Source organism: Giraffa tippelskirchi, chromosome 6 (assembly GCF_054371585.1).
Source record: "Giraffa tippelskirchi isolate mGirTip1 chromosome 6, T2T-mGirTip1v1.2.pri, whole genome shotgun sequence".
Lineage (NCBI taxonomy): Eukaryota > Metazoa > Chordata > Mammalia > Artiodactyla > Giraffidae > Giraffa > Giraffa tippelskirchi.
This window is the reverse complement of record NC_137280.1, coordinates 1574211-1598588: the sequence shown is the minus strand read 5'-3', so window position 1 is coordinate 1598588 and position 24378 is coordinate 1574211. Positions and strand designations below refer to the sequence as shown.

Below are 24378 nucleotides of genomic sequence, written 5' to 3'. Positions count from 1 at the left end.
AAAAATAAGTAACAAAAACCACCCCAAAATAGAAAATTCAGCAAGTGATATGAACAGTGTAATCCACAGAAGAAATATAAATGACCAATAAATTTGGAAACCATTTACTATCACAAGTACTCCAAGAAAAGAAAATTAGACACTATTTTTCACCTGTTGGGCTTCCCTGGTGGATCAGTGGTAAAGAATCTGCCTGCCATTGCAGCAGACATGGGTTCAGTCCCTGGTCTGGGAGGATCCCATATGCCATGAGCAGCTGAACCTGAGCACCCCAAGTACTGAGCCTGTGCCCCATAGCCCGGGAGCCACAGCTGCTGAGGCCACGTGCTGCAGCTGCTGAAGGCAGTGTGCTGTGGAGTCTGTGCTCTGCAACAGGAGAGGCCACCCCAGCAAGAGGTTCACACACTGCCACTGGAGAGTGGCCCCCGCTCTCTTGAAACTAGAGGAAGGTCTGCACAGCAACGAAGATCCAGCACCACCAATAAATAAATAAAATTACAGTTAAAGAGAAGAAAGAAAAACTTTTAATTTTCACCTGTCAAGTTGACAGCCTTTAAGTGGTATATCTATTGTTAGAAACATAAGTCTTCCTAGAGGACATCCTAAAGCTATGCATAATTTGACACAATAATTACATTTCTGGGATTTATCCTATATAATAAATTATTGATATGGATATTGATATGTAGCCTTAAGGATACTTCTCAAGATGTTTTTATGTATTGTTGTTCTCTTTTTTCATTTTTTATTTTGTTTTAAAAAGTTAAAAATTAGAACCAACCTAAATTTCTAACACTAGGGAATTGATTGAGTAAGTTGCACTAAGAATTCAGTAGAGAAACAGCAGCTGAAGTGTTCACAGAGCTGGAGGAGAACCAGGTAGGACAGGTAGGGGCAACTGGTATTTAAGAAACCAAGAGAAAAAGAGGTAAGTGGTTTATCATGCTTCGGAGAGGCCAAGTAAGATGACCTTGGACCACGGATTACTCCCTCATTCTGATAGATGTTGAGTAGAGGAAACGGTTGGTCCTACTTTCCCACCCGCCATCTCCCCTCTCGCCTTCTTGGACTCTCAGAACTTCTCAAGTTGGTATGTTCTTAAGATGTTTGGTGATGGGCAGTTCCATTTATGTAACTTTGCAACCGCCAGGATGCCAAAAAGCTTCCACCATTCTTAAACCTCAGTTTCAATGAAAAGGTAAAATGTAAAATGCTAAACTCTTTTATCCTTAATTAAAGTGTTGTTAAGATGACTTGTTGCAACATGTCAAAATACTTAATATTATTTCTAAGATATTTATGTCATATATAAATTTTATTTTCTATTCCTGAGTTCTTATTTTACATTGTTGATTTGAAAACCTGTAATTCTTTACTTCTGTTCATCTTTTTAAATGGTTAAAACACACAAGAAGACCAAAGTGACTCATTAAGTTACCACATAATTAAGTGAAATTTTTAGCTTTCTTATGAAATTGTTATAATTTTTGTTCATACAGACTCATTTCTAACAGTTTCAGTTCAGAGCTGTTTCATCCTTTATGACTTTTGTTCTCCTCAGGACTCAACTATTATTTAGAGTTTGCTTCCTTTTATCTCTCTAGATTCATCTTTATTGCCAAAATATTTCTTGCCTTTGGCAAGCTGGGATTTAGATTGCTCTTAAGCTTTTGAAAAAAGATGTTAATAGAAGTTTAATGTAAGTCTTGTAAATATCTCCTTGATACTCTAAGTGGGCAGTTAAAATTAATAAGTGTATATGTCAGTCTTCTAGGTACCAGAAAGAGCTCCATTCATCACCTGATTTTACTGGCAAGAATCAAAAATGTGTGTCAAACACCACCAGCCACACAGTTTAAATGGTAGTTATTATTTTTATAATTGTTAAAATAAAATCTTAGCATCTTTCATTTTGTAAAACCAATCATGAAGTTTATGAGTTCATCACTGTGCTAGGAATTTGGTATCATATAGAAACTATACAGATCTGATTCTAACTTTGAGGAGTTTACACTTTCCATTTTTCTATAGTAGTGAGAAAAAAAATAGCCAGTTGACAATGTGAAAATCATTTTAGTTAAAATAACACTGTTTAGAAAGAGAAATTTTTTCTTCCTCTTTTTTTTAATTTCCTGGGTTATAATATGGCTTCAGCTTCTCTAGGAGTTTTAAGAGCCTCTTCTGAGAAGGTCAGAGGGCGAAGTCATGAGCAAGATCTGGAACACGCAGTTTCTCAGAGTTGAGACATCTGGCAGAGTTGTAGAGCAGACTGGTGATGAATAGTTTGCAGAAATGTGGCCATGAGAGTGGGATTTTCTTTATTTTCTACTAGAAAACTCACTATTTTCTACTTCCAGTTTGCAGAAGTAGTTTAAAGCTGAGTAATTCTCTGAGGTAAAATGATTATTCTCAATTGGTTCCACCCAGCAGAGCATAGAGAGGAAGCAGAACCATTATCAGCCCACTGTCAAGACAAGCAGAGCTCATATGAAAATCTGGGCTAAGCTCAACCAAGCATTCAGTCCTTCCACTAAAAAGAAATTCATGGTAATCTTCAACATGTCTGTCTCTTGGGTCACACTGTCCTGAACTGTCCCAAACTGACTGACACCAGGCCGTTATACAGCTGCCTTTCACTGTCTTTCTGGGATTTTTTCACTTTTTCCGTTGTTGGGGTTTGTTTCCTTTGTGTCGTGTCTTTCTTGGATCACTCTCTCCTCTTGGCAGAACTAACCCTTTAGTGGCTTCTTGAGGAAGACCACATGGGAAGTGGTGTCTTTCAGACCCCACACGTCTAAAATGCTCACTCCGTGTTCATACTTGGTTGAAATGTGGGCTGGGTATAGAATTCTAGGTTGGAAAATGTTCTTTCAGAATTTTGAAGACATTAAGCTATTCTAGCTTGTTCTTAGTGCTGTGTATTGCCCTTGAGAAGTCCAAAGCGGTTCTTGCTCCTGATCATTTGCATGTTACCTGTTTTTTTCTTCTTTAGAAGTCTTCTGAATCTTCTCTGTGTAATTAATCTGAAATTTCACAGTGACTTTTTTTTTTTGCCACCTTCTAAATTTATTTTTTAATTGAAGGATAATTGCTTTACAGAATTGTGTTTGTTTCTGCCGAACATCGACATGAGTAGCTAATGGGAATTTGCTGTATGACTCAGGGAACTCAAACCAGGGCTCTCTAACAACCTCTGGGGTGGGGGGGGGGAGGTTCAAGAGGAAGGGGACACACAATGACTTTTTGTAGGTTCTTGTATTAACCTAGACACTGTGTGCAGTCCATGTCTTTCAGTTCAGAGAAATGTTTTTGAATTGCTTCATTAGTGAACTCCTCCCTTCTATGTTCTGTCTGTCACCTCTCTTGTGAAACAGACCTTTGGGCTGGTTCTACATGATTCTGGATCTTTTCCTCCCCCTATTTGCTGTTTGGTTTGTTTTTTTTTTCCCCACTATTTTGAAGGCAATTTTCCTTTTCTCTTTCTAAGACCATCTTTTCTCTGAATGTCCTCTCTTTTGGTCATCTTATTCTTATTTCTTAATGTAGTATCTTAATCCATTGAATGTACTAGTGATTGTTTGTATTTTTATTCATACTTTTTCCTCCTGTGTTGTCTTTGTTTTTCTCCTTGTGATATTTGTCTTTGTCTTCCATGTTAAGTACTAGTGTGTAGTAATTCTTGGTTGTCTGCTCATGATTAAAAGTTGGGTACTAATAGCTGATTGGAATCTCTTCATGGGAGAGTCTTATGTTGACTTCAGGATTCACTGTATAATGGGAACAGTGGGCTTTTGCTGGAGAACTTCTGATCTCAGGATCTTAAAGTCATTCCTGCTGAGGTGGTCAGACTCTCCAGAGGTGTTTTGCAGTCTCCTGCCTCATGCTGCCAGTTTGTGAGCAGTTTGAGGTCTCTGTAAGTATAAACTTGGAGTAAGTTTTTCTACACCTCAGGTTTCTTGGCTCTCTTGAGTCAATTGCTACTTTCCTCGGTGCTTTTTAAGTTTTCAATATGTTGTCTTAAGTTTTTTTCTCTTTACTGTAATTTTAGCAGAACTCAGAAAGACAGAATTAGATGGATGTGCTCGGTTCTCCATCTTAATCCCACAGCATGTGTGCCATTTTTTTAAAGGCTATAAATAGAAATATCAAATGCCTATTTTGATGTCATTTCACGAGAAATCTATTAATGTTTAATGAAATATAAAAACTACCATTTATTAGTTATTTCAAGCTAATGTATAGTTCCCAAATTGTACTTTGTTCAAAATAAAGTTTTTGAATAAGCACTTATAAACACTTTGTGAAGGCCTAATTAGGGAACAACTCACTGTTTTCTGAGGATTATTTTTTAAGGGGAAAAAAAATCTAACCAAGCATGTGGACATAGTTACATTTAAATTTTAAAGCTTAAAATTAATTATTTTTAAAAAAATGATTTTTATTTCATCCTTACAGCTTTTATTACTTTCAAACAGTAAACAATCAGACTCCAAGGCCCAAAATATCTATTTACATCTTGAAATCAAATCAGAATTTTCAGTATGGAAATATTGACGAATGTTTTATATTTTTATTTAGCTTTTTACCCTGTGAATTTTTCTCCTTTGCTAGTCTTTTTTCTTACGTTGTAATATTTTGTCTTGTGTTTAAGTAAAGGAATGTGACCGTACATGGTTCCATTTCATTCGTCCATTTATTGAACGTAGATTGTTGACTACTTGTAATGTAGCAGGCATTATGTTAGGCATTTGGGGGTGCAACTGTGTGTAAAATGGTTCTTGATCTTAGCTGTACTTTGCACTTCCTTGGGAAGCTTTTTAAAATTACAATGCCCAGGCCATATCCCAACCAGTTAAAATCCAAATATGTCAGAGGTAGGACACAGTCATTAATATAAATCCTGATTAATCATCTTCAGACAAAAGGGAGCTGTTCTACAATGGAGCCCTCTCAGAATCTCTGTGAGTTCCTACTCAAAAGTTCCTTGGCTGATTCCAGTATGCAGCCAACATTTAGAACGACTGGTCTGGTAGGAGAGTCCAAAATTAAGTAAACATTACTTAATTTGCCTCGTGATAAATGTCATTTTAAAAAATAAGTGAAGGATTTGATAATGTGTGGCAGAGTGTCTTTTCCAAAAATGACTGCAGAAGCATTCTCAGTCCCGTATGCTCTCCCGGAATCTTGCCACTTACCATCAAGGGGTAGAATCTTGTTCCCTCTCCACCTCAAACATTGGTGAGCTTATGACTGATCTAACTAATAGAGGACAGTGGAACTGCTGCTGTGTGAATGAGGCTAGATAATAAGAAGTATACAGCTTCATCCTGGCTTTCCCTCTTGGGATGCTCCCTCTTTGAAACCCAGTCTCTATGCGGTGAGAAAGTCCACGATGCATGGAGAGGCCGTGTCAGGCTTGCGATTGACAGCCCCAGCTAAGGTCTCAGCCAGCAAACAGCCTACTCCAGTGTAAAGATGTGGGAGTGAACTTCAGATGCTTCTCGCCCTCAAGTGTCCAGCTGAAGTTCTAATTCACTGTGAAACAAATGATCCATCCTCACCATGCCCTGTGGGAATTGCCAGCTCACAGAGTCCATGGCCTAATAAATGATTATTTTATACCACTGAATTTTGAGGTACCTTGTTATCCAGTTATATTAATATAGTCAGTTACTCAGAGTGTATAAAGGGAAATCTCACCCAGCTTAGAAGGTGGAAAAGCCTTCCCTAAGAAAGTAAAATTTAAGCCAAATATGCAAAATGGATTATAAACCAAAATGTAAAAGTTAAAACTATGAACATCTAGGAAAAAACATGGAAGAAAATTTTTACAGCCCTGGAGTGAGCTAAAGTTTCTTAGATAGTATCTAAAACAGCATAAACCAGAAAAGGAAAAAAAAAAAAAAGGATGAGTTAGGAAACACCAAAGACTTTTAAATGTACTCTGTTAAGAATAACGTGAAAAGTCAAAACACAGTTTGGGAGAATATATTCATTGTACATATACCTGACAAAGGCCTTGTATCTAGACTATATAAAGGACTCTGACAACTTAATCCAAAGACAAGTACCCAGTTTTTTGAAAAGCAGAGGGTTCAGAAGATATGAATAGATCCAAGCACATGAGAAGATACTTAACACCATTTGTCAACAGATATGCAGATTAAAGCCACAGTGAAATACTCCTACATGCCTGGTAGGATGGCTACCATTAAACAGACGGACAGTACCAAGGGTTAGCGGGGACAAGGAGCGACTAACTCCTGTGCACACACAGCTGGTAGAAATCAAAGGAAAACAGTCAAGGCGTAAAAAGCATATTTGAATTTAAATCTTTTATTATAAGCTTGTTTTGTGAATAGTTTCATAGAGTCAACAGGTTAGATTTTGTGGAATTCAAGTAATTTAGTTGAACATTGTATTTTCTTTTTCTTCTTTTTCAGTTAAAAGAGATGTTTCCAGGCTTTCGATTAGCCCTTCCACCAAAACGCTGGTTTAGAGATAATTACAATGCCGACTTTTTAGAAGATAGGCAATTAGGATTACAAGCGTTTCTTCAGAATTTAGTAGCTCACAAGGACATTGCTAACTGGTATGTAACAAATTGAATAAGAGTTATAAATGCATTCCAATAACTGGCTTAAACTAGAGAATAAATCTAGGACCATATTTATTCAAGCACAAAAAAATATAAGGTAGGAGTATAATTACTTATCCTGTCTAAAAGCAATAACTGTGATTTTCTTGGCTTTTTTCAGTAAGGACTTATTTGGTGTTTGATTTATATTAACACTTCCAAAAAGTCTAGCAAAGTTAAAAATTCAGTGTGCCATATAGTCAAACCACCCACCGAGCTATAAACTTGATTTTAGTATTTTAGTAATAACTTAAAACAGTAGCTAACATTGGTAGATTTTTGGTAAATATGACACTATATGATTTTGACAATATTTTTAATTCTCCAAAGTAATACAGAAATACAAAAATCGTGAAATCAGGTTGATTTATACAGAGAATGAAGTAAAAATACCAGAAACTATTAGAAAGGGAAAGAAAGGATCTATATCCTTTATTTTTTGTATCTGAATATATTTACAAGAAAATTGCTGTATGATCTGATTGCATCTGGGTATCTAATCTTGGAACTTACATTATCAGATAAATTAGAACCATTTTGAAAAAAATTAGAGAGCATTTATAGCTTCCCAGGTGCCTCGGTGGTAAAGAATCCACCTGCCAGTATATGAGACAGGAGTTGGATCCCTGGGTCAGGAAGATCCCCTGGAGTAGGAAATGGCAGCCCACTCCAGTGTTCTTGGCTGGAAAATCCCACGGACAGGGGAGCCTGGCGGGCCGCAGTCCATGGGGTCGCAGAGTCAGACACGACTTCGTGACTGAACAACAGCAGAGAGCGTTTACAGTGCAGCAGTAGCATGTTATGTAGAGACCTACTTTTGTAACCATCTTTGGCAATTTTTCACATAAAAATGGAAAACAAAACCGCTCTCACTTTCTTCACCCTTTTTTCTTAGTCTTTTATTTATATCCCCTTATATTACACACAATACATGTCCTGTACATTTACATCTTGCTTCTTAATGTGTGCTAAGCTCAGTGACTGCTTGAGATCTCTGCCATCCCTCCTCACTTTCCCTAATAAGGTAAGTGCAAGCCGGACCCCTCCTCCCGTTTCCAGATTCACTGCTGCAGTTGCCTCCTTGCCATCTCCTTCAGACATCTCAGTGTGACCTCAAACCTAGACGAGACTTCACAGCTCGTTCTCTCACTTTTCCCCCAATGTTCAGCATCGTTGTCTACCCAAAACCCAGTCATCTGGACACATCCCTGCCTTTATACTTTAAATACTACTCAAATCTGTCAGCTTTTCTCCATCCCTGCCATTGCCACTCTAGTCTAAGCAGCTGCCTCTCACTTAAATTACTCCTTTCCCACCTCTATCTTACTCATCCACTCCTATTTCTGTAGCCCATTGGAGCCACAGTGACCTTTTGTAATGCAATTTACATTAATATTTAATACAATTTCTGGTCCCTGCCTACGTGTCTATCTTTCCAACTTTATGTTTCATTATTCCTCCCAGCCCCCACTCTCTTTACATCATATATAACTGACCTTGTACTTTTTCAGAGTCAGCTGTTCCTTTTTTAATAAGCTGTTCCTAGAAAGGCACTGCCCTTGCTCCCCAGCCCCGGCCTAGGTGACTCCTTCAGGTTTCAGGCAGACTTCACTTTCTTAGGTTGGTATCCTGACCAACCCCTCATCCATCACCACCACTAAAAATTAGGTCAAGTCTTTCTCATAGTATCTTCTCTACTGGTTCTGAAAGTCAGTTCCTAATGCCTTAAGACACCCACTGCACGTAACTAACTTCCCTCTAGGATGATACTAGCTATATACCACCAGTCTTAAGAGAATTGAGAAAATAGTCACTCATATCGTTGGCAATAGGATTTAATCCTCATGTGGAATCCCAGCTGAAAAAGGCTGGTTGGAACTTTACTTTAGTAGCATTTCAGTTTGTAACTATTTCTGTGATTATTTGATTGTGTTCTCCCACCAGGCTGAAAGGTACTTACACAGGAGTAGGTCATGTGGCTCTTTCACCCACCATGCCGTGTGCAGGGCCTATTAGCATAATGCAACAGTCCATGTCAAAAAGTCCTTGTGGAATGAATGGCAGAACTGTTGATAGTTGTTATTATACTGTTTATAAGAAAAAGGCTGAAACAAATATGATCAAACTTAGCAGTTGTGTGTTCTTGTCTGGGTGGTGGGAAGATGGATGCTCCCTACTTTTCTGTTTTGTTTTGGTTTTTTTTTATCTCTCCAAAGGGAAAAAATAATATTAGTGTTAGTTCAGATATACAAAGCAGGAATAAAAGCCAACAAATTCTAAAATCATAGAGAAAATCTTGAAGAAAATATATTTTATACCATACCATAAAAGACTTTCATCTCTAAGAAATCAACAAATCCTGTCCCTTTTCTCTTACTCCTTATTCAGTAAACCTTTATATGTTTGTATTGAAAATATGGCAAATTAAAATTGAATTTATTCTATAAATGACTACATCCTCTTTTTATTTAATGAAATATAGTTGAACCACATTGATAAACTCATGATTTATTGATTTTTTTAAAACATTAACAGTGTATCTTGTTTGAGCTGTATCTTTTTTTTAATTATTGGGACTAGATCTCTGTAGAGTAAACATTCAAGATCCTGTTTCTAAAACAGTTTCTAAAACTGTCCTTAGAACAGTGATAGTGGTCTTGTTCAGTTCACAGATAGATGTTTTCAGGAAAAGAAAGATTTCTTGATCAAATAAGTTGGGGAAAGGTTTCATTTGACATTCCTAGAATATTAAAGGTTCTAAAAAGTCTTGCACAAAAACCTGTAGTGTGCCTCACGCTTACTTGCCTGTGTATTTTTGTCATGTATCTCAGATACTGAAGGAATTCAGTAAGATAACTTAAATAGAACTCTAAATGATGTATGTGGTGGTGGTGTTCAGTCGCTAATTCATGTCCAACTCTTTGCAACCCCGTGGAAGTTAGGTGAGCGTAGAAACCTTATATTTGTTCTAGGGTATGTTTTGTTCTATTCTTTTTTTTGTTCTATCTTTCTGTATGTTTTGTTCTATCTTTTTCATGAGTGATGAGTAGTATTTTTTATTTCACATTTTAAGCAGTTTCTTAATTATTATTTAAAACATGACTTGGCAGAGGGAAGAGTTATTAATCTATATCTTAAGCATTTGTTCCTTTTCATACTAAGAAGGGTATAACAAATTGAGGATCTATTTACTAATCTTAATTCGTTTGAAGACATTAGGTTTCTCTTCTAACAAAATAAGGGGGATTATAAAATTCTACTTGACATGATACAGATGGTAAAAGTAAAAGGAATTCAGCGAAGGGGAAGATCAGTCCTGTTTGCAGTGAACCAAACAATCCTGGAAGTAGGGAGTGGGGTTTGAGAACCATGAATGGTAGCTTAGGATTGCAGGTCCATCCGTGAGTTTCTTCTAAGGGAGGAAAGGGAAAAGACAGAATTCCAACTCTTCTTTATAAAAACATGAAATTGCATATCTAAGAATCACTATTGAAAGTGTCAGTTAATTTACATTACCTATTGGTGTGCCTGCTAGCATCCTGTTACAGTTGGAATGGCAGCACAGAAAGTTACTATCTTTATGTGGCCAAATAATTGTTTGATATTAAATTTTTATGCAGTTCTTTCATGTTGCTTTTTGATTCCTTAGCACCTCACAACGCAGTTGAGATCCAAGGGATATTAAGAATTGTTGCTATAAGTGTTTTAAGAGAATATTATTTTCAGATACATTTAGAAAATACAAAATAAAACGAAAATGTTAATATTTTCATGATAGAATTTCTTATTGGTTTTGTTTGTTCAGTAAATGTTTATTTAGGTCTTTTGCGGTATATAAGGTATTGCAGCTACACAAAGGTGCATTAGATTCTAATCCTTCATTTAAGAAAACAAAACAGGAAGAAGACTCACCAAAAAACTGAAGGTTGGATATCTGTCTTTTTCAGAAGGGGAAGAAGAAAAGAGAGAACTTTTAGCTGGAGGAGTTAGAGGCGGCCTCCTAGACGGTGGTATTTAAGCTGGGTTTTAAAGAATTACTGATATTTGAACTGACAGAGAGAAAGTAAAGAAGGACTTTCCAAATGAGAAGGAATATTACATCAAAATGCAGAAGCAAGCAGGCACAGTCCTGTACCTGAAACAGCATCTAACTTAGCTTGTCAAATGCGTAGAGACAGATGGAAGGGGAAGGGCTCTCGTAGCTGTATAGTTAAAATATAGCTATTGTTTTATTCCGGCTTCTGCTATTTAGAAATAATTGCATCATTTAATCAGCACAGCAAATGTCTTACTACTCCATGTTTTCAGAATTACTACATGTATATCCTGATTTACCAGATTTTTCTTCTTAATGCTTTAAAATGCAAGGGTTAAAATTATATATATTTTCCTTATATTACCATTCATCTATAAAGGGTTCAGTGCCAGAATTCAGTGTTTTAAATTCTACATCTGTTTTAAAAGAAAAAAAGTCCAGGTACATCTGGATTAATGGAAGCTCATGATTAAAAAAAAATACTATCCAAACATTTTACATGAGGAATCAATTGAAACAAATGAGAATCTTTACCCTTTGAAAAGAAAACTTACTTGGAGAGACATGATAACCATATTCCAGTGTTTGAAAGCTTGTGATGGGGAAAAGAGTTAATCAAATGAGGACTTCCCTGGTGGCTCAGTGGTAAAGAACCTCCTGCCAATGCAGGAGACACGGGTTCCATTCCTGATCCGGGAAGATCCCACACTCCTCGCAGCGACTCAGTCCCTGCACTACGACTGTGGAGCCTGGAGCCTGGGAGCTGCAACCGCTGAAGCCCACGTGCCCCAGAGCCGGTGCTCCACGAGAGAAAGCCCCGCGCCTGGAGCCCCTGCTCCCCACAGCTAAGTACCACGCAGCAGTGAGGACCAAGCACAGACAAAAATAAGTAAATAAACATTCAGAAAAGAATTAATCAAATGATAGTTAGCTTTAAAGCCATGCTTCTCCACTGTCACACACATCATGTTCAAACGCAGATTCTGAATTAGCAAGGTCTGGAGTGGAGACGCAGCATTTCTAATGGGTTTCTCGGTGATGCTGAAGCCGCTGGCCTAGGACCTCATTTTTGAATAGCAAGACTAACATGTAAAACGTAGAACAAATGAGAAGTTAGAGGAAGCCCCCCTAAACTCAGATAAAAAAGTTACATGTCATTTCAAGCTGTCTGGTATGAAAATGTGTACTGCCTTTTGAGTAAGTGAGTTTACCTTAAGTGTTAGAAGAGACTAGGCTAGGTAACTATCAGTGGTATTAAAGAGGGAATTATTACATGGGATATATTGAATTAATGACTTCTTAGGGGTCTCTTCTAGTTGTAAAAATTCAATAAATCTATAATTGTTTAGCAAGAATATGTAAAACTTTTTTATACATTTTCGTATCTCATGTGTCTAAGTTGTCTTTATATGTGAAGAAGACTGTCAAGAGAGGTTGAGTTAGCCTTAGTATTTTTATAAATGAAAGAATTCAGTTATATAAGCAATAACTTATATATAAGCAATAGCTTATATAATGCCAGCTCATGAGAAAGAACACATCATTGCTAAGGTTGGTTGGATGATTTTTACACAAAATATTAGTTTGGTAGACATTTAATTATAGATAGTTTTCTTTTTAATGCAGTAAAGCTAAGTTTGTTGTATTCAGATACATGTAAACTCTTACCTAATTGAGTCTCAAAGATCTTATGCAAAATTCAGTTTTCTGAGCTTGGTAGTGAAATAATTTTAAGCAATTACTTAACTGATTTTAATCAATGTCTCCAATTAGAAAATGAAGTAATTAGACTAAATGTTCTCTAAAAATATCCCCTTTTAGGTCTAAGTTTCTTATTCTTTTTGTTGTGCTTCTTTATAAATCTTGAAGTCACACCATCGGAAACAACCAGATTCTAACCTTCTTTTTTTTTTTTTTTTTAATAAATTTATTTATTTTAGTTGGGGGCTAATTACTTTACAATATTGTAATAGTTTTTGCCATACATTGACATGAATCAGCCATGGGTTTACATGTGTTCCCCTTCCTGGAACTCTTGAGACTTTTGGTCTTACATTTTGCTGTCTAAGCTTACTTTCTCATGAAAGTAGGAATATCTGCTGAAAACTAAAATCCATCTCAAATTTGAGAGTTCTGCTATATTATTTATCTACAAGAGTGGTTAGAAGTTTCTTCTGATGCTCTTAACAGTTTCATTACTTTTTTTTTTTCCTAATTGCATAGCTCTTACAAATAAATTCATTATTTTTGAATACTTAACTCTGTGCTGTGCTAATTGGCGCAGATTTTGTACAGTCCTGGAATGTGTCCTCTACGTTTTGGTGAAGCTGAAGACTGCTTGGTTAAACAGATAATACTGATGAGACCGTGTGCAAGTCCTGTGAAAAGGCTCTCTTCAGGGTGGTGCGGTAACGCGCGTAAGAGCGCTGGACCTGGTCGAGTGTAGAGGAGAGGGGTTTAGTCAGAGAAGACTGTGAGGGGACGCGACGGTTAGGTATGAATCTGCCAAGTGAAGAGGGGAGGTGGGCGGCAGGCATGAAACAACACAGCAGACAGGAGGAGGTACTATTTCTGAAGTGTCAAATAAAGAAAGCAGTTCAAGTTTGAATGTACACAGGTACTTTATGCCAACACCAAGACCTCAGCTTTGTTCCCTCTTGTTAGAGGAGGCACAGATGGATTTTAAGGTGGGTTTGACATAAAACATTTGTTCTTGAAGCATTTTGTATTAGAAGGAATAAAACTGAAGGTCAGGACACAAATGAGCTGCAAGTAACCAGGTGAGACATAATCAAGGTGTAAACCAGGCCCCACAACCAGGCCCAGACATCCGCCACAGGAACAGAAGCGTGAGCCCTTCAGCCTCACACCCACCAACCCAGCTCCTGCACCACGACCCTCACTGCCACCAGCCTTGTGAGTCCCTGTCCTCAAGGCTATAGTTAATATCAAATGTTGTTATTTTCTTTTTACCAGTTGAGAATACTGAAGAGAAGTAGTAACTGATAAAACATTTCTATCTGAAATCCCTCATTACTTTTTCATGCAACGACTTTTTGTGCTTAATTTGGTTTTGACAGAATTCGTATCTAGAATTTTAGTACATTTTTTTACTTAGCTCTTTATTGACTTTTTAATGAATTGTAGGCATTAGTTTTAGCCTTTTTTTAATATAAATTTTGAGATAAAGAGCACAGTTCAGTTCAGTCACTCAGTCATGTCCGACTCTTTGCCACCCCATGGGCTGCAGCGCACCAGGCCTCCCTGTCCATCACCAACTCCCAGAGTTTACTCAAACTCATGTCCATTGAGTCAGTGATGCCATCCAACCATCTCATCTTCTGTCGTCCCCTTCTTCTCCCGCCTTCAATCTTTCCCAGCATCAAGGTCTCTTCAAATGTGTCAGCTCTTCACATCAGGTGGCCAGAGTATTGGAGTTTCAGCTTCAGCATCAGTCCTTCCAATGAACACCCAGGACTGATCTCCTTTAGGATGGACTGGTTGGATCTCCTTGCAGACCAAGGGACTCTCAAGAGTCTTCTCCAACACCATAGTTCAAAAGCATCAATTCTTCGGCACTCAGCTTTCTTCACAGTCCAACTCTCACATCCATACATGACTACTGACTGGTCTGTTAGAAAACTGGAATGTAAACAAATACATACCCATGAAAGAAAAAAAGATATATTATGAAATACGAGGTGAAGATTCACTGAGTGAAATAGTTTTTTAATAAGTTTGAAAATTACAGTGAAACTCTTTTAAAGGAAACTTTTTCAGGAGACTCAAGGAAGAGTCTAAGTTACAGGGCAAATTTGCTCTGATAAAAGCAATGCTGAAGGATACCATCTCTGGTTTCCTTATCGTTGGGCATGTTAAGTCAGCAATTGATCACAAATTTAAAATAGGGATTTCCCGACCACTCTAAAAGTTAACTCTAGGTACCAAAGAGCAGAAAGGTAGTCTTTTCTTACCTTTTAATTCCAAAGTATTGGATTTTCTCTTAGATAGTTTTCTCTCCTGTCCTGATATTTTTCTTACCTTTGTTACCATGATCAAATGAAAAGTATTAAGCATTGAATACAGAAGAGAGATTAGGGGTTGTATTGAACTTACCAGTGAACAAGTAAAACTTTTTTAAAAGAATTGACTTTTATTTAATCCATAGGTCATTTAATAATATAGACTCTTTGGTACTTCTGCTTTATTTGAATTTACTTGATTTGTTTATAAATCATATATTGATAATATATAAGACATCACTGAGCAGGCCATCGCACATACAGGCAATCAAATATTTATCAAATCTAAGTAAAGTTCTCTAGTCAGTGATTCTCAGGAAGGGGTAAGAGCTTGATTTTCTAGACAGGTAAAAAGTATCAGAATTTTTGATAAAGCAGTTTTCTCAAACACTACCCTCTGTTAGACATTCTTGTCTGCCCCTTTTCTTGGATAAGAAAAAAAGCTTGAGAGTGTTAACTTTCTTCCTCCATCAGCTGAGTCCTATTGAAACAGAAGAAATGTATTGAACCTCTTAAAAATGTGTTTTGTAAATTATAGTTGTGATGCCAGTTTTAAATTTCATTCTTATGCCACAGATTAAACAAAGTGGGCATAGAATATAACCTTGAAATTATAGTGAAAAAAAAAAAATTAGAGGATCCATTGGACTTCATTTGAGTAGAACTCGTGTTGTTTAGTCGCTAAGTCATGTCCAACTCTTTGTGACCCCATGGATTAGAGCCCACCAGGCTCCTTTGTCCAGGGGATTTCCCAGGTAAGAATATTGGAGTGGATTGTCATTTCCTTCTCCAGGGGATCTTCCTGACCGTCTCCTGAATTGCAGCCGAGTTCTCTATTGCTGAGCCACTGGGGAAGCCCAGTCATACTTTAAGTATCCGCATTTTTAACACACACATAGAACTGTCTCTCGATCCCAAACTACTTTTTAGAAAGAGGAATGTGGTGTAACAAGGAAGTTCATGTTTTACCTTCTCAACCTGTTTCTGATCATTGAAAAGTATAAGTATAACAATATCATATTATTTTGAAATTTTTGGTAATTCATAAATGGGATGGTCAGAATTCTTTCTCTTGAACTCTCTAGAGAAAATATTTAAGTAAATTATTATAATAAACATAATTGCAAGAAAAATCTTTAAGTTGTAATTACTTTAGAATCATCTCCTGAAGAGGAAACAATATGTATAAATTAGAAATTGTATTTCTTCATAACAAGATAATGACTTCTTTAGACTAGTTCAAATTAACATTTCTCTGAAAGTAATACTATGCCTGTTCACCATTTACGTTTATCTCTTGTACCATTATTCAGATTTATGTTTTATGTCATATAGACTATATAACAAATTCAGAATCTCTATTTATGTTCATAGGATCTTAGAAATAACCTAAAATCTTTGTATCTTCTATCGATTTTATATTTGTATTTTGTTACTTGTATAAAAACACATAAGCCATCTTGCTTATTTTCTTGCTTATCAGAAGAACCAACTTGCTTAAAACACCATAGCTTCAGAATAACTTCTGCTTTCTGCTGTCTTTTGTAAATTTATTTGTACCACAGCTGTTTTTTTTTTTTCCTTTGAAAGCCTTGCAGTGAGAGACTTTCTTTGTCTGGATGATCCACCAGGTCCATTTGATAGCTTAGAAGAAAGCAGGGTAAGTGCTGTATTATATATCACATGAAAAGAGGAACAAATAATACCGTACAATAACTACATTGTTTCTTGAATGGAATAGCAAACAGCAAAATTATAATTTCAGACTGGTAGTTTTGCATAGAAAGCTTTTAATGTTTGAGTCAAAGCTTTCTTTCATTGAAGTACATGGACCTAATTCAGTGAAAAAAATAAAAATTCGTACATGTCATATAGTCAGTGAAGCTCTAAAATTATATCCTGCATTTATTCTCTTATGTTTTTACCATTTCAGCAAACCAAAAAAATTACTTGGAAATTTATTTTACATTCAAAAGTATTATGAGTTTGTTGAATTTTCTTCCATCCAAATATCAAAGTTAGGAAACTACATTTAAAATCAAATTCAAAAAACTAATCTCCAGAAGTTGAAGTTACTATCTTGTTATCAGTTCAGCTCAAGCTTGATGCTACTCAAATTACGCTAATTGACGTTTAAAGTGGCCTATTTCTTGAAGAAATTGGCTAGATTCACAGATTTGGTAATAATAGATTAGCTAGGATTTTATACAAGTTTTTCCCCAAATGTGTAATGACTTTTAAGTGGAACGGATTTAATTGTTAATGTGTTCAGTTAAACTGAGTCAGTTTTTGTGTTAGAAGAATGCCATAGCTTTTAAAAACAGCTTTATTGAAGTAACATTTTCATCCATAAAATTTGTTATTTGCTATTTCATTGTAAATGTACAATTTAATAACTTATAGTAAATTTGTAAAGCTGTGCCTTCATTAACATACTCCAATTTTAGAAATTTCCACAAGCTTAAAAATTCTACAAGCCATTTTGCAGTCATTCCTCACTGCCAGCCTCAGACGACTGCTGTTCTGCTCTCAGTCTGCGAATTTCTTTTCTGGGAATTTCCTATAGATAGAATCCTACTGTGTGTATATAGGGCTTCCCCAGTGGCTCAGCGGTAAAGAATCTGCTTGCAATGCAGGAGATACAGGTTCAATCCCTGAATGGGGAATATCCCCTGGAGGAGGGCATAGCAACCCATTCCAGTATTCTTGATTGGAGAATCCCATGGACAGAAGAGCGTGGCAGCCACAGTCCACGGGGTTGCAAAGAATCGGACATGACTGAAGCAACTTAGCACACACATGTGTACATAAGTATGTTTCAGTTCAGTCACTCAGTCGTGTCCGACTCTTTACGACCGCATGAACTGCAGCATACCAGGCTTCCCTGTCCATCACCAACTCAGGTGCATGTAAATGTATATGTGTCTGTATAAATACATAATACCATATGTACAATATGTATAACATAAAAGGTTGTATATAAAATCTTGGCTTTTTTCTTTAACAATGTTTTTGAGCATCATCCATATTATGTGTGCTAACAACATGCTCAGCCTCTCAGTCACATCAAACTCTTTGCGACCCCATGGACTGTAGCCCACCAGGCTCCTCTGTCCGTGGAATTTTTCAGGCAGAAATGCTGGAGCAGGTAGCCATTTTCTACTCCAGGGATCTTCCCAACACAGGGATTGAACCCAGGTCTCTTGCATCTCCTGCATTGGCAGGCAAGTTCTTTACCACTAGTGCTACCTGGGAAGCCCATCCCTGTTACAGTGTCTCAGTATTTCATTACTTTTTATTATTGAAGGGTTTTCCATTGTATACATATACCACATTTTGTTTATCCAATCACCAGCTGAGGGATATTTAGATTATTTCCAATTTTGTACTATTATGAATAAGGCAGCTATGAACAATTTCAAGAAGACTTTATGTGGACATATGTTTTCTTTTCTCTTAGGTTGGTTCCTGAGAGTAGAATGTCTGGTTATATGGCAAATTATGTTTGCCATATAACCAAACATTTATGTTAACTGTTTTTAAGAAACACAGTTTTCTCAAGTGGCTGTACCATTTTATGTTCCCACTTGTCATGTATGAGAGTTCCAGTTTCTCCAGATTCTCACAGGCATTAGATATTATCTGTCTTTTGGATTATAGCCTTTCTTGTAGATATGTCATGGTATTTCATTAAACTTTTAATTTTATTTCCATAATGATTTTCATGTTAATTGCTTTTTCATGTGCTCTTTATGCCATTTGTATGTTTTTCTTGATGAAGCTTTTTGCTTATTTTTTTAGTTGGATTGTTTGTCTTACTGAGTTGTGAGAATTCCTTCGATACAAGTCCTTCATCAAATACATGTTTTGCATATATTTTCTCATAGTCTGTATGTGTCTTTTTATCTTCTTAAAGGTATATTTTGAAGTAAATGTTTTTAATTATTAAAAAATTAGTTTTATCACTTTTCTCTTATGGCTTATGCTTTTGGTATTGTATCACAAGAACTACCTAACATATGACCACAAGTATTTTCTCCTATTTTTTTTTCTAGAAGCTTTATAGTTTTAACTCTTATATCCATCCTGAGCTAATTTTGTATAAGGTGTGAAGTAATGATCTTGAGTTTCTATAAATATTTAATTGTCGGTGCCCTGTGTTGAGTTATATTGACACCTTGATCAGAAGTCAAGTGAATGTAAAGAACAGGGTTCACTTCTGGACTCTTCTTTCGTTGATCTCATTAGTTATCCTTATGCTGCCAGTTATCCTTATGCTGCCTTCTACTGCACAGTAGAAATGAGTGTCAGGAGTGAATGACAAAGACATAAGAGATGTTAATGAGACAGCGGGGGAGGAGGAGAAGAGGAAAGTGCCTGGGTCCTAGAAAGGAGTGGAATGCAGTGATCTAAGAGGCCTGCCCGCTGGATTTGGTGATCAGGGGTTAGGAGGTAGAGCAGATGTTTCCTTGGAGCACATTCTAACCTACTGTTGGTCCATCCGATGGAAGAGGACCAATAGGCATATGAATGACATCTATGTACTCAGGAAAGGTCTGAGCTGGAGATTAGCAGGAAAAAAAAGGAAGTTGATAGCAAATAGCATAGGTTATAGTTGAAGTGGTAACAGTAATTGCCCAAGGATGTCATATAGAGCAAGAGAATATATAATCAAGGACAAAACTCTGAATGCCCACATGCAAAGAACAAGTAGAAATCTCACTGTAAAGTTAGGAGAACCACAGAGTTTCACAGATGCCAATAATTTTTTTTTTTTTTTTTTACTTACTTTTTAAGTGTAGTGACATGCTGTGTAGTTGAGAAAAGCAGCATTTTGGATTTAACAATTAGAAGTCATTATTAACATTTGCCTGAGCACAGTTAGTATAGAAAAGAGAGTAAAACTCTTAGTGAATTTAGCCATGGATAGGGATGGGAGGGAGGGGGTAAATTTGGATGATAAAAACTTTTTCTGTGGCAATCTTTTTTTATTTTGAAAAGAACAAAATGAGTAGCTAGAGAGCCTCGTATCAGGAGAGTGGTGAATATGGCTGTTTTCCGGTGGAGAGATTTTTAGAGTTTGCTTAATCAGTTCCAGTCAAGTTGATTAAATAAACTTAAGAGCCAAAAGAGAGGAGCAAGTTGAAAGTTTAAGAGCGAGTGTATGGGACGGGACAGGCTTCCAGAGGAGACGGGGCTTCGCTTGAAGAGGCACATTTTCCTGAGGACAGGAATGGGATACAAATGCAGTGAGGATTCTGGGAGGGAAGCATTTTTTTTCTGGGATGGGAATAAAGATCGTCTGCTGGGCTTGGGATAACCAGGAGTAACATACTGTAGGGAGTTTGCAGGAATGAAGGGTTCAGACAGTCATACAGGAGACAGGGAATGATAGATAACAAGAGATCATTCAAAGAATTGATCAGCAATACTGAAAACCTCAGCCTGGTAAGTGACCCATATTTTTTCATGACATCATTCTTCATGTCAGTATGATTTTAGTTTTTATTTCAGTAGTTTAACTTCCTGGTATAAAGGATAAAATGTCCTTGCCTGAATATCGTGAAAGGAGAAGCAAGGGGAAATAATACTGAAGGTACTATGATGAAAATTCTGATTATTGGATATGTCTTCTGAGCTAACACAAATGGAATCAGTAACCACAGTTTGTTTCCGTTTTGTTTTTTAAGTATAATCATCTCAGAGTGGGCAAAAGCAGACTACGGAAAATAGAAACTAAAACAGTGGTTACTGGTAATTTTTTCCCAGTTGTACACTGAAGACATATCACGTATTCATTTCTGGCACCTTGACTTACTATTTAATAATTCTCAGGAAAAGGGACTTGTATTTATTTATGATTTCCCCAGTAAGTGAGAGCGAAGGTAGCAGAGACCTGAAAAGATGCGAGTGGAGAACGAATCACCTGGGTTGTATCCATATTATTTTGATTATCTGTGTTCTGAACTCTTCAGTTACACTCCTCAGAAGTGTACTGCATAAGTAGTTCACGTTGTCCTCTTTCTGCATGTGATGTTTATTTGCTGTTTGTTTTAAGGCCTTCTGTGAAACTTTAGAAGAGACTAACTACCGCTTTCAAAAAGAACTACTTGAAAAACAAAGAGAGTTGGAATCACTGAAGAAACTGCTCAGGGAGAAGCAACTTCTTATAGACACTCTAGAAAACAGAGTCAGGTATGTGCTGTGGTCCCTGCATTTTCAGTCCGACAAGTTCAGCTCAATACTCTGGACTAAATACCTTTTGTCCATTAATATAATTTAGGAAATTTCTGACTCCAGAAGTCTTAGACTCATGGTGTACATCCTCATAGATGGGGAAAATTGTTGTCTGATTATTTATTTAGAAGGCAAAAATTTGAAGGATAGGAAATACAGGAAAATAAAACTAGCTGTTCACCAAGGCAAACATTATTTATTTTAACCTATTTAAATGATATGTTTGTTTCTAGTCATTATACCAGCTTTTCACATATTGAAACTTCTGGTTTGCCTTCTTGTCAGCATATAGCAAATTGATGTTAAAACCATTTTAAATTAATCATAAGTACTGATTTCACTGTTGACACTTGGAGTCAGCAGTTTAAGTATGTGACTCCACTTAGAGCAGCCAAAAGCTGCTAAAGCCACAGGCATTGGCAGCAATAAATACATACCTGTTTTACTCATAGAAACAGCATGTTACTGTACTTTACCTCTAGGACATTATCTTTGAAACCTGAAGAATCGCTGCTCACGTCAGAAACAGAAGGTAGACAGACCCTGAAGGTGGAGCCCTCTGCGCTTGAGGTTGATCAGGGTGTCCTGGATGAAGAATCCAGGTACATAATGTTTGGGTTACTATAGCCTAATCATCTGAGTAACTGGCGGGAAATAGTTATTATGCTTTATGGAGTATGTTTTTATGAATTTGGTATCATTGTATCGTGAATCTGATGAGCAAACACAAGGAGACTCCACATATTCTAGGCTGTCCCTAAAAATGAATCTTTGACATCCAGGGTACACATTTTATTACTTGTTTTGAAGATAGTCTGAATTAACAGGGGTGTGACTCAGTTAATTCATTAATTTTGTAACCTTGACAAATCACTTTAATCTCTCTCAGTGTCAGTCTTTTCCGGCAAAAAGTGGGACACTGTAATAGCATCTACCCTGTCTACATAAGAGGAATGATCAATAGATAGTAGATTTGAACACACATAGAATTTTTATTGCATGTAAATCCAAGGTCATCATTAATACTTCAGTGATGGTCGTTAAGCTATGCGAACAAATTTTATATTGGTAAAGGTCATTACAAACTAGATTTTTATTGAAAAATAGTAGTTCAGAAAGCTGCAAGAGTTAAAAATACATCCCCAAAGGTGTTATCTGGCAATGATAACTTTATTAAATTTCTGGTTGAATATTTAGATATTCTTTTTTGTTGAGTATTTTTCCATTAAATATTCTTTACATGAGGTAAAAAAAATTATAAGGTAAGAGGTGAAATAGCGTGCATCTGCTCTCTTCATTGTGTTTCTCTTTTTTTGCAGAGCTGATAATAAGCAATACTCAAGTTTTAGTGAACCTAAAAATTCCATATCAGACATAGAAGTAGCAGAAGTGGCATATAATGCAGAAGACTAATGCAACTCCCACGGTTCCTTCAGTTCCTGTGAATTTAGAATAGAGTGACAAATATTTAAAAAGAAAAAGAGACTGAAGCATCTACATTAAGCAGCCAGATTGCACATGTATGAAGTTTACATAACGGAAAATTTAAGTTATTGGTGTAGGAAATATATTCACTGTTGCTTTAAATTGTCTTTTAGACAAACTTTGTATTTAATACACTAAAAAAAAATCTAGTTAAGAGTTCTGTCATCAAGGCCCACATCCTTAAATACTGTGCATAAATTATTTTGGTATTTTGCCAATATATTGATCCAGACTAACATGGGTGAGCACACTTTGTATGTATGTGTTTAAATCACCAGTTGTATTAGTTAAGTGGACTAAATTGCATGTTGCTGTCTGCTGAATATATACTTCCTAGTGTCTCTGACCTGATATATTTTTATTAATGGTTTAAATGAGTGGTAAAAATGAATTTTAAATATTGACATGTTTATCATCTCTAAATGAAAGTTGCTTATTTGGAATGTTACTATTTACAAGAAGAAGAAAACTTCTTAGTACCAAAGCAAAACTCTGAAAGAGCTGTAATAACATAGCTAAAGTGATAAAATAGCTTTGATTTGAAAAGCAAGTTCATTAATATTCAAATACTGTAATAAGTATACCAGTGTATTATATGTTATACTTGTTTATTTTCCACGTAATCTATATCTTAAATATCTACCTATAGAATCAATGGGTTTGCCTTTTTCAAAACACTACCTCTTTTAGCTAATCAGGGCCTACTCTTGAAAATATAGATTCTAAGCAAATAGGCAGTTATACGAAAAAATAAAAGAGAAAAAGCCATATATCCTGCAGAGTTCTATGTCAACTCCTGGCATTGCATTTTTATTTCTGTGTATGTAAACATGTTGCTATAATGTCTTGATGCTGATTTTCTTCTTAATATATTTAGCTAAGTGATGCACTTTATGGTAATTAAACTCCTTTGTGCCAAGTTTAATTGGTGAATTTCTTTAGTAAGTGGAGTTAGGAAAAAGAATTACATAGTGCCTTCACTATCTCACCTTTTACAAAAGTCTCCTCGAGTCCTGTGAGTCTGTTTTATGAAGAAGATGTTTATTTCAGCTTTGCATATAGTTGTCGAAAGTGCCTTGTTTCATTTTATAGTATGAAGTTACTCATTTTATTTTTTATTTCTACTGTTTTGCATATTGCTGTTAATAAGCATTGTAAGCATTTTGAAGTTCCAGTTGGTATATTGAACTGCATATGCTTTCTAAAAACTGAAGGAAATTTATCGGGGAATTAGAATAACAATCTCCATTTTTTCTCTCCTCTATCTAAAAGTTGATCAGTGTCTTAATATACAGCATATTAAGATGCTGTTGTTTAAAATTCTGCTGACATAGATAAACAGATACAATGGTTATTGTTAATCTTTGACCTAAAAAGGAGGCTGCTTTTTACCAAAGTACCAAAAACTTTTTAAAGTTTTCATCAAAATGAGCAGGTATGCTTTATCTCAGAATATTTTCCACAAATTGTATTAGAAATATGTTTGCTGTCCTGGGAAACAGAAAGAGTATAATAAAATGGTCTACTTGTTCATTTCAAAATGTTTAAAAAGGCTTAAAGAGAACAATCATTTAAATTAATATCATTTTTAGTCTAGTAAAACACGATAATAAATTTCAGGTATTATAGTGCTACATATATGTCTGTTTTAAAGTGAACCATACACTTTCAAAATCTGGCCTTTCAGAAGATTGTATTTAAAACTTAAATGGGTGAAGAAAGACTCTTGTTAATTAGGGAAACCACTATTATTTATATATATTTAGAATTTAATTTTTTTACTTTTATAATGCATTTTATTCCCAGTATTATATTCATTTAATAAATTATTTTTTCAGTAAATAGCAGCTGTCTTGGTCAGATCATGAATGCCATTTTTCCCCTCCAGTTTCTGTGTTCTTCTTGTTGTCCCTTACATTACTGTAAATTGACTTGTAGTGGACTGTAGTGACTGACCCAAC

At 36.1% G+C, this 24378-nt stretch overlaps 1 protein-coding gene across 4 annotated transcripts in view; it reads left to right on the top strand.

Annotated features, from left to right (window-relative positions):
- SNX16 (sorting nexin 16) overlaps positions 1–23968 on the top strand; it is a 34657-nt gene extending 10689 nt beyond the window's left edge. For all 4 annotated transcript variants that reach the window (XM_081504902.1, XM_081504899.1, XM_081504898.1 and 1 more), the window contains 5 exons: positions 6444–6592; positions 16286–16355; positions 20754–20890; positions 21415–21534; positions 22252–23968. In XM_081504902.1, coding sequence (XP_081361028.1) covers positions 6444–6592; positions 16286–16355; positions 20754–20890; positions 21415–21534; positions 22252–22345 — 570 coding nt within the window. In that variant the 3' untranslated portion in view covers positions 22346–23968. The remainder of the gene's footprint in view (positions 1–6443; positions 6593–16285; positions 16356–20753; positions 20891–21414; positions 21535–22251) is intronic.
- The last annotated feature ends 410 nt before the right edge of the window (positions 23969–24378 follow it).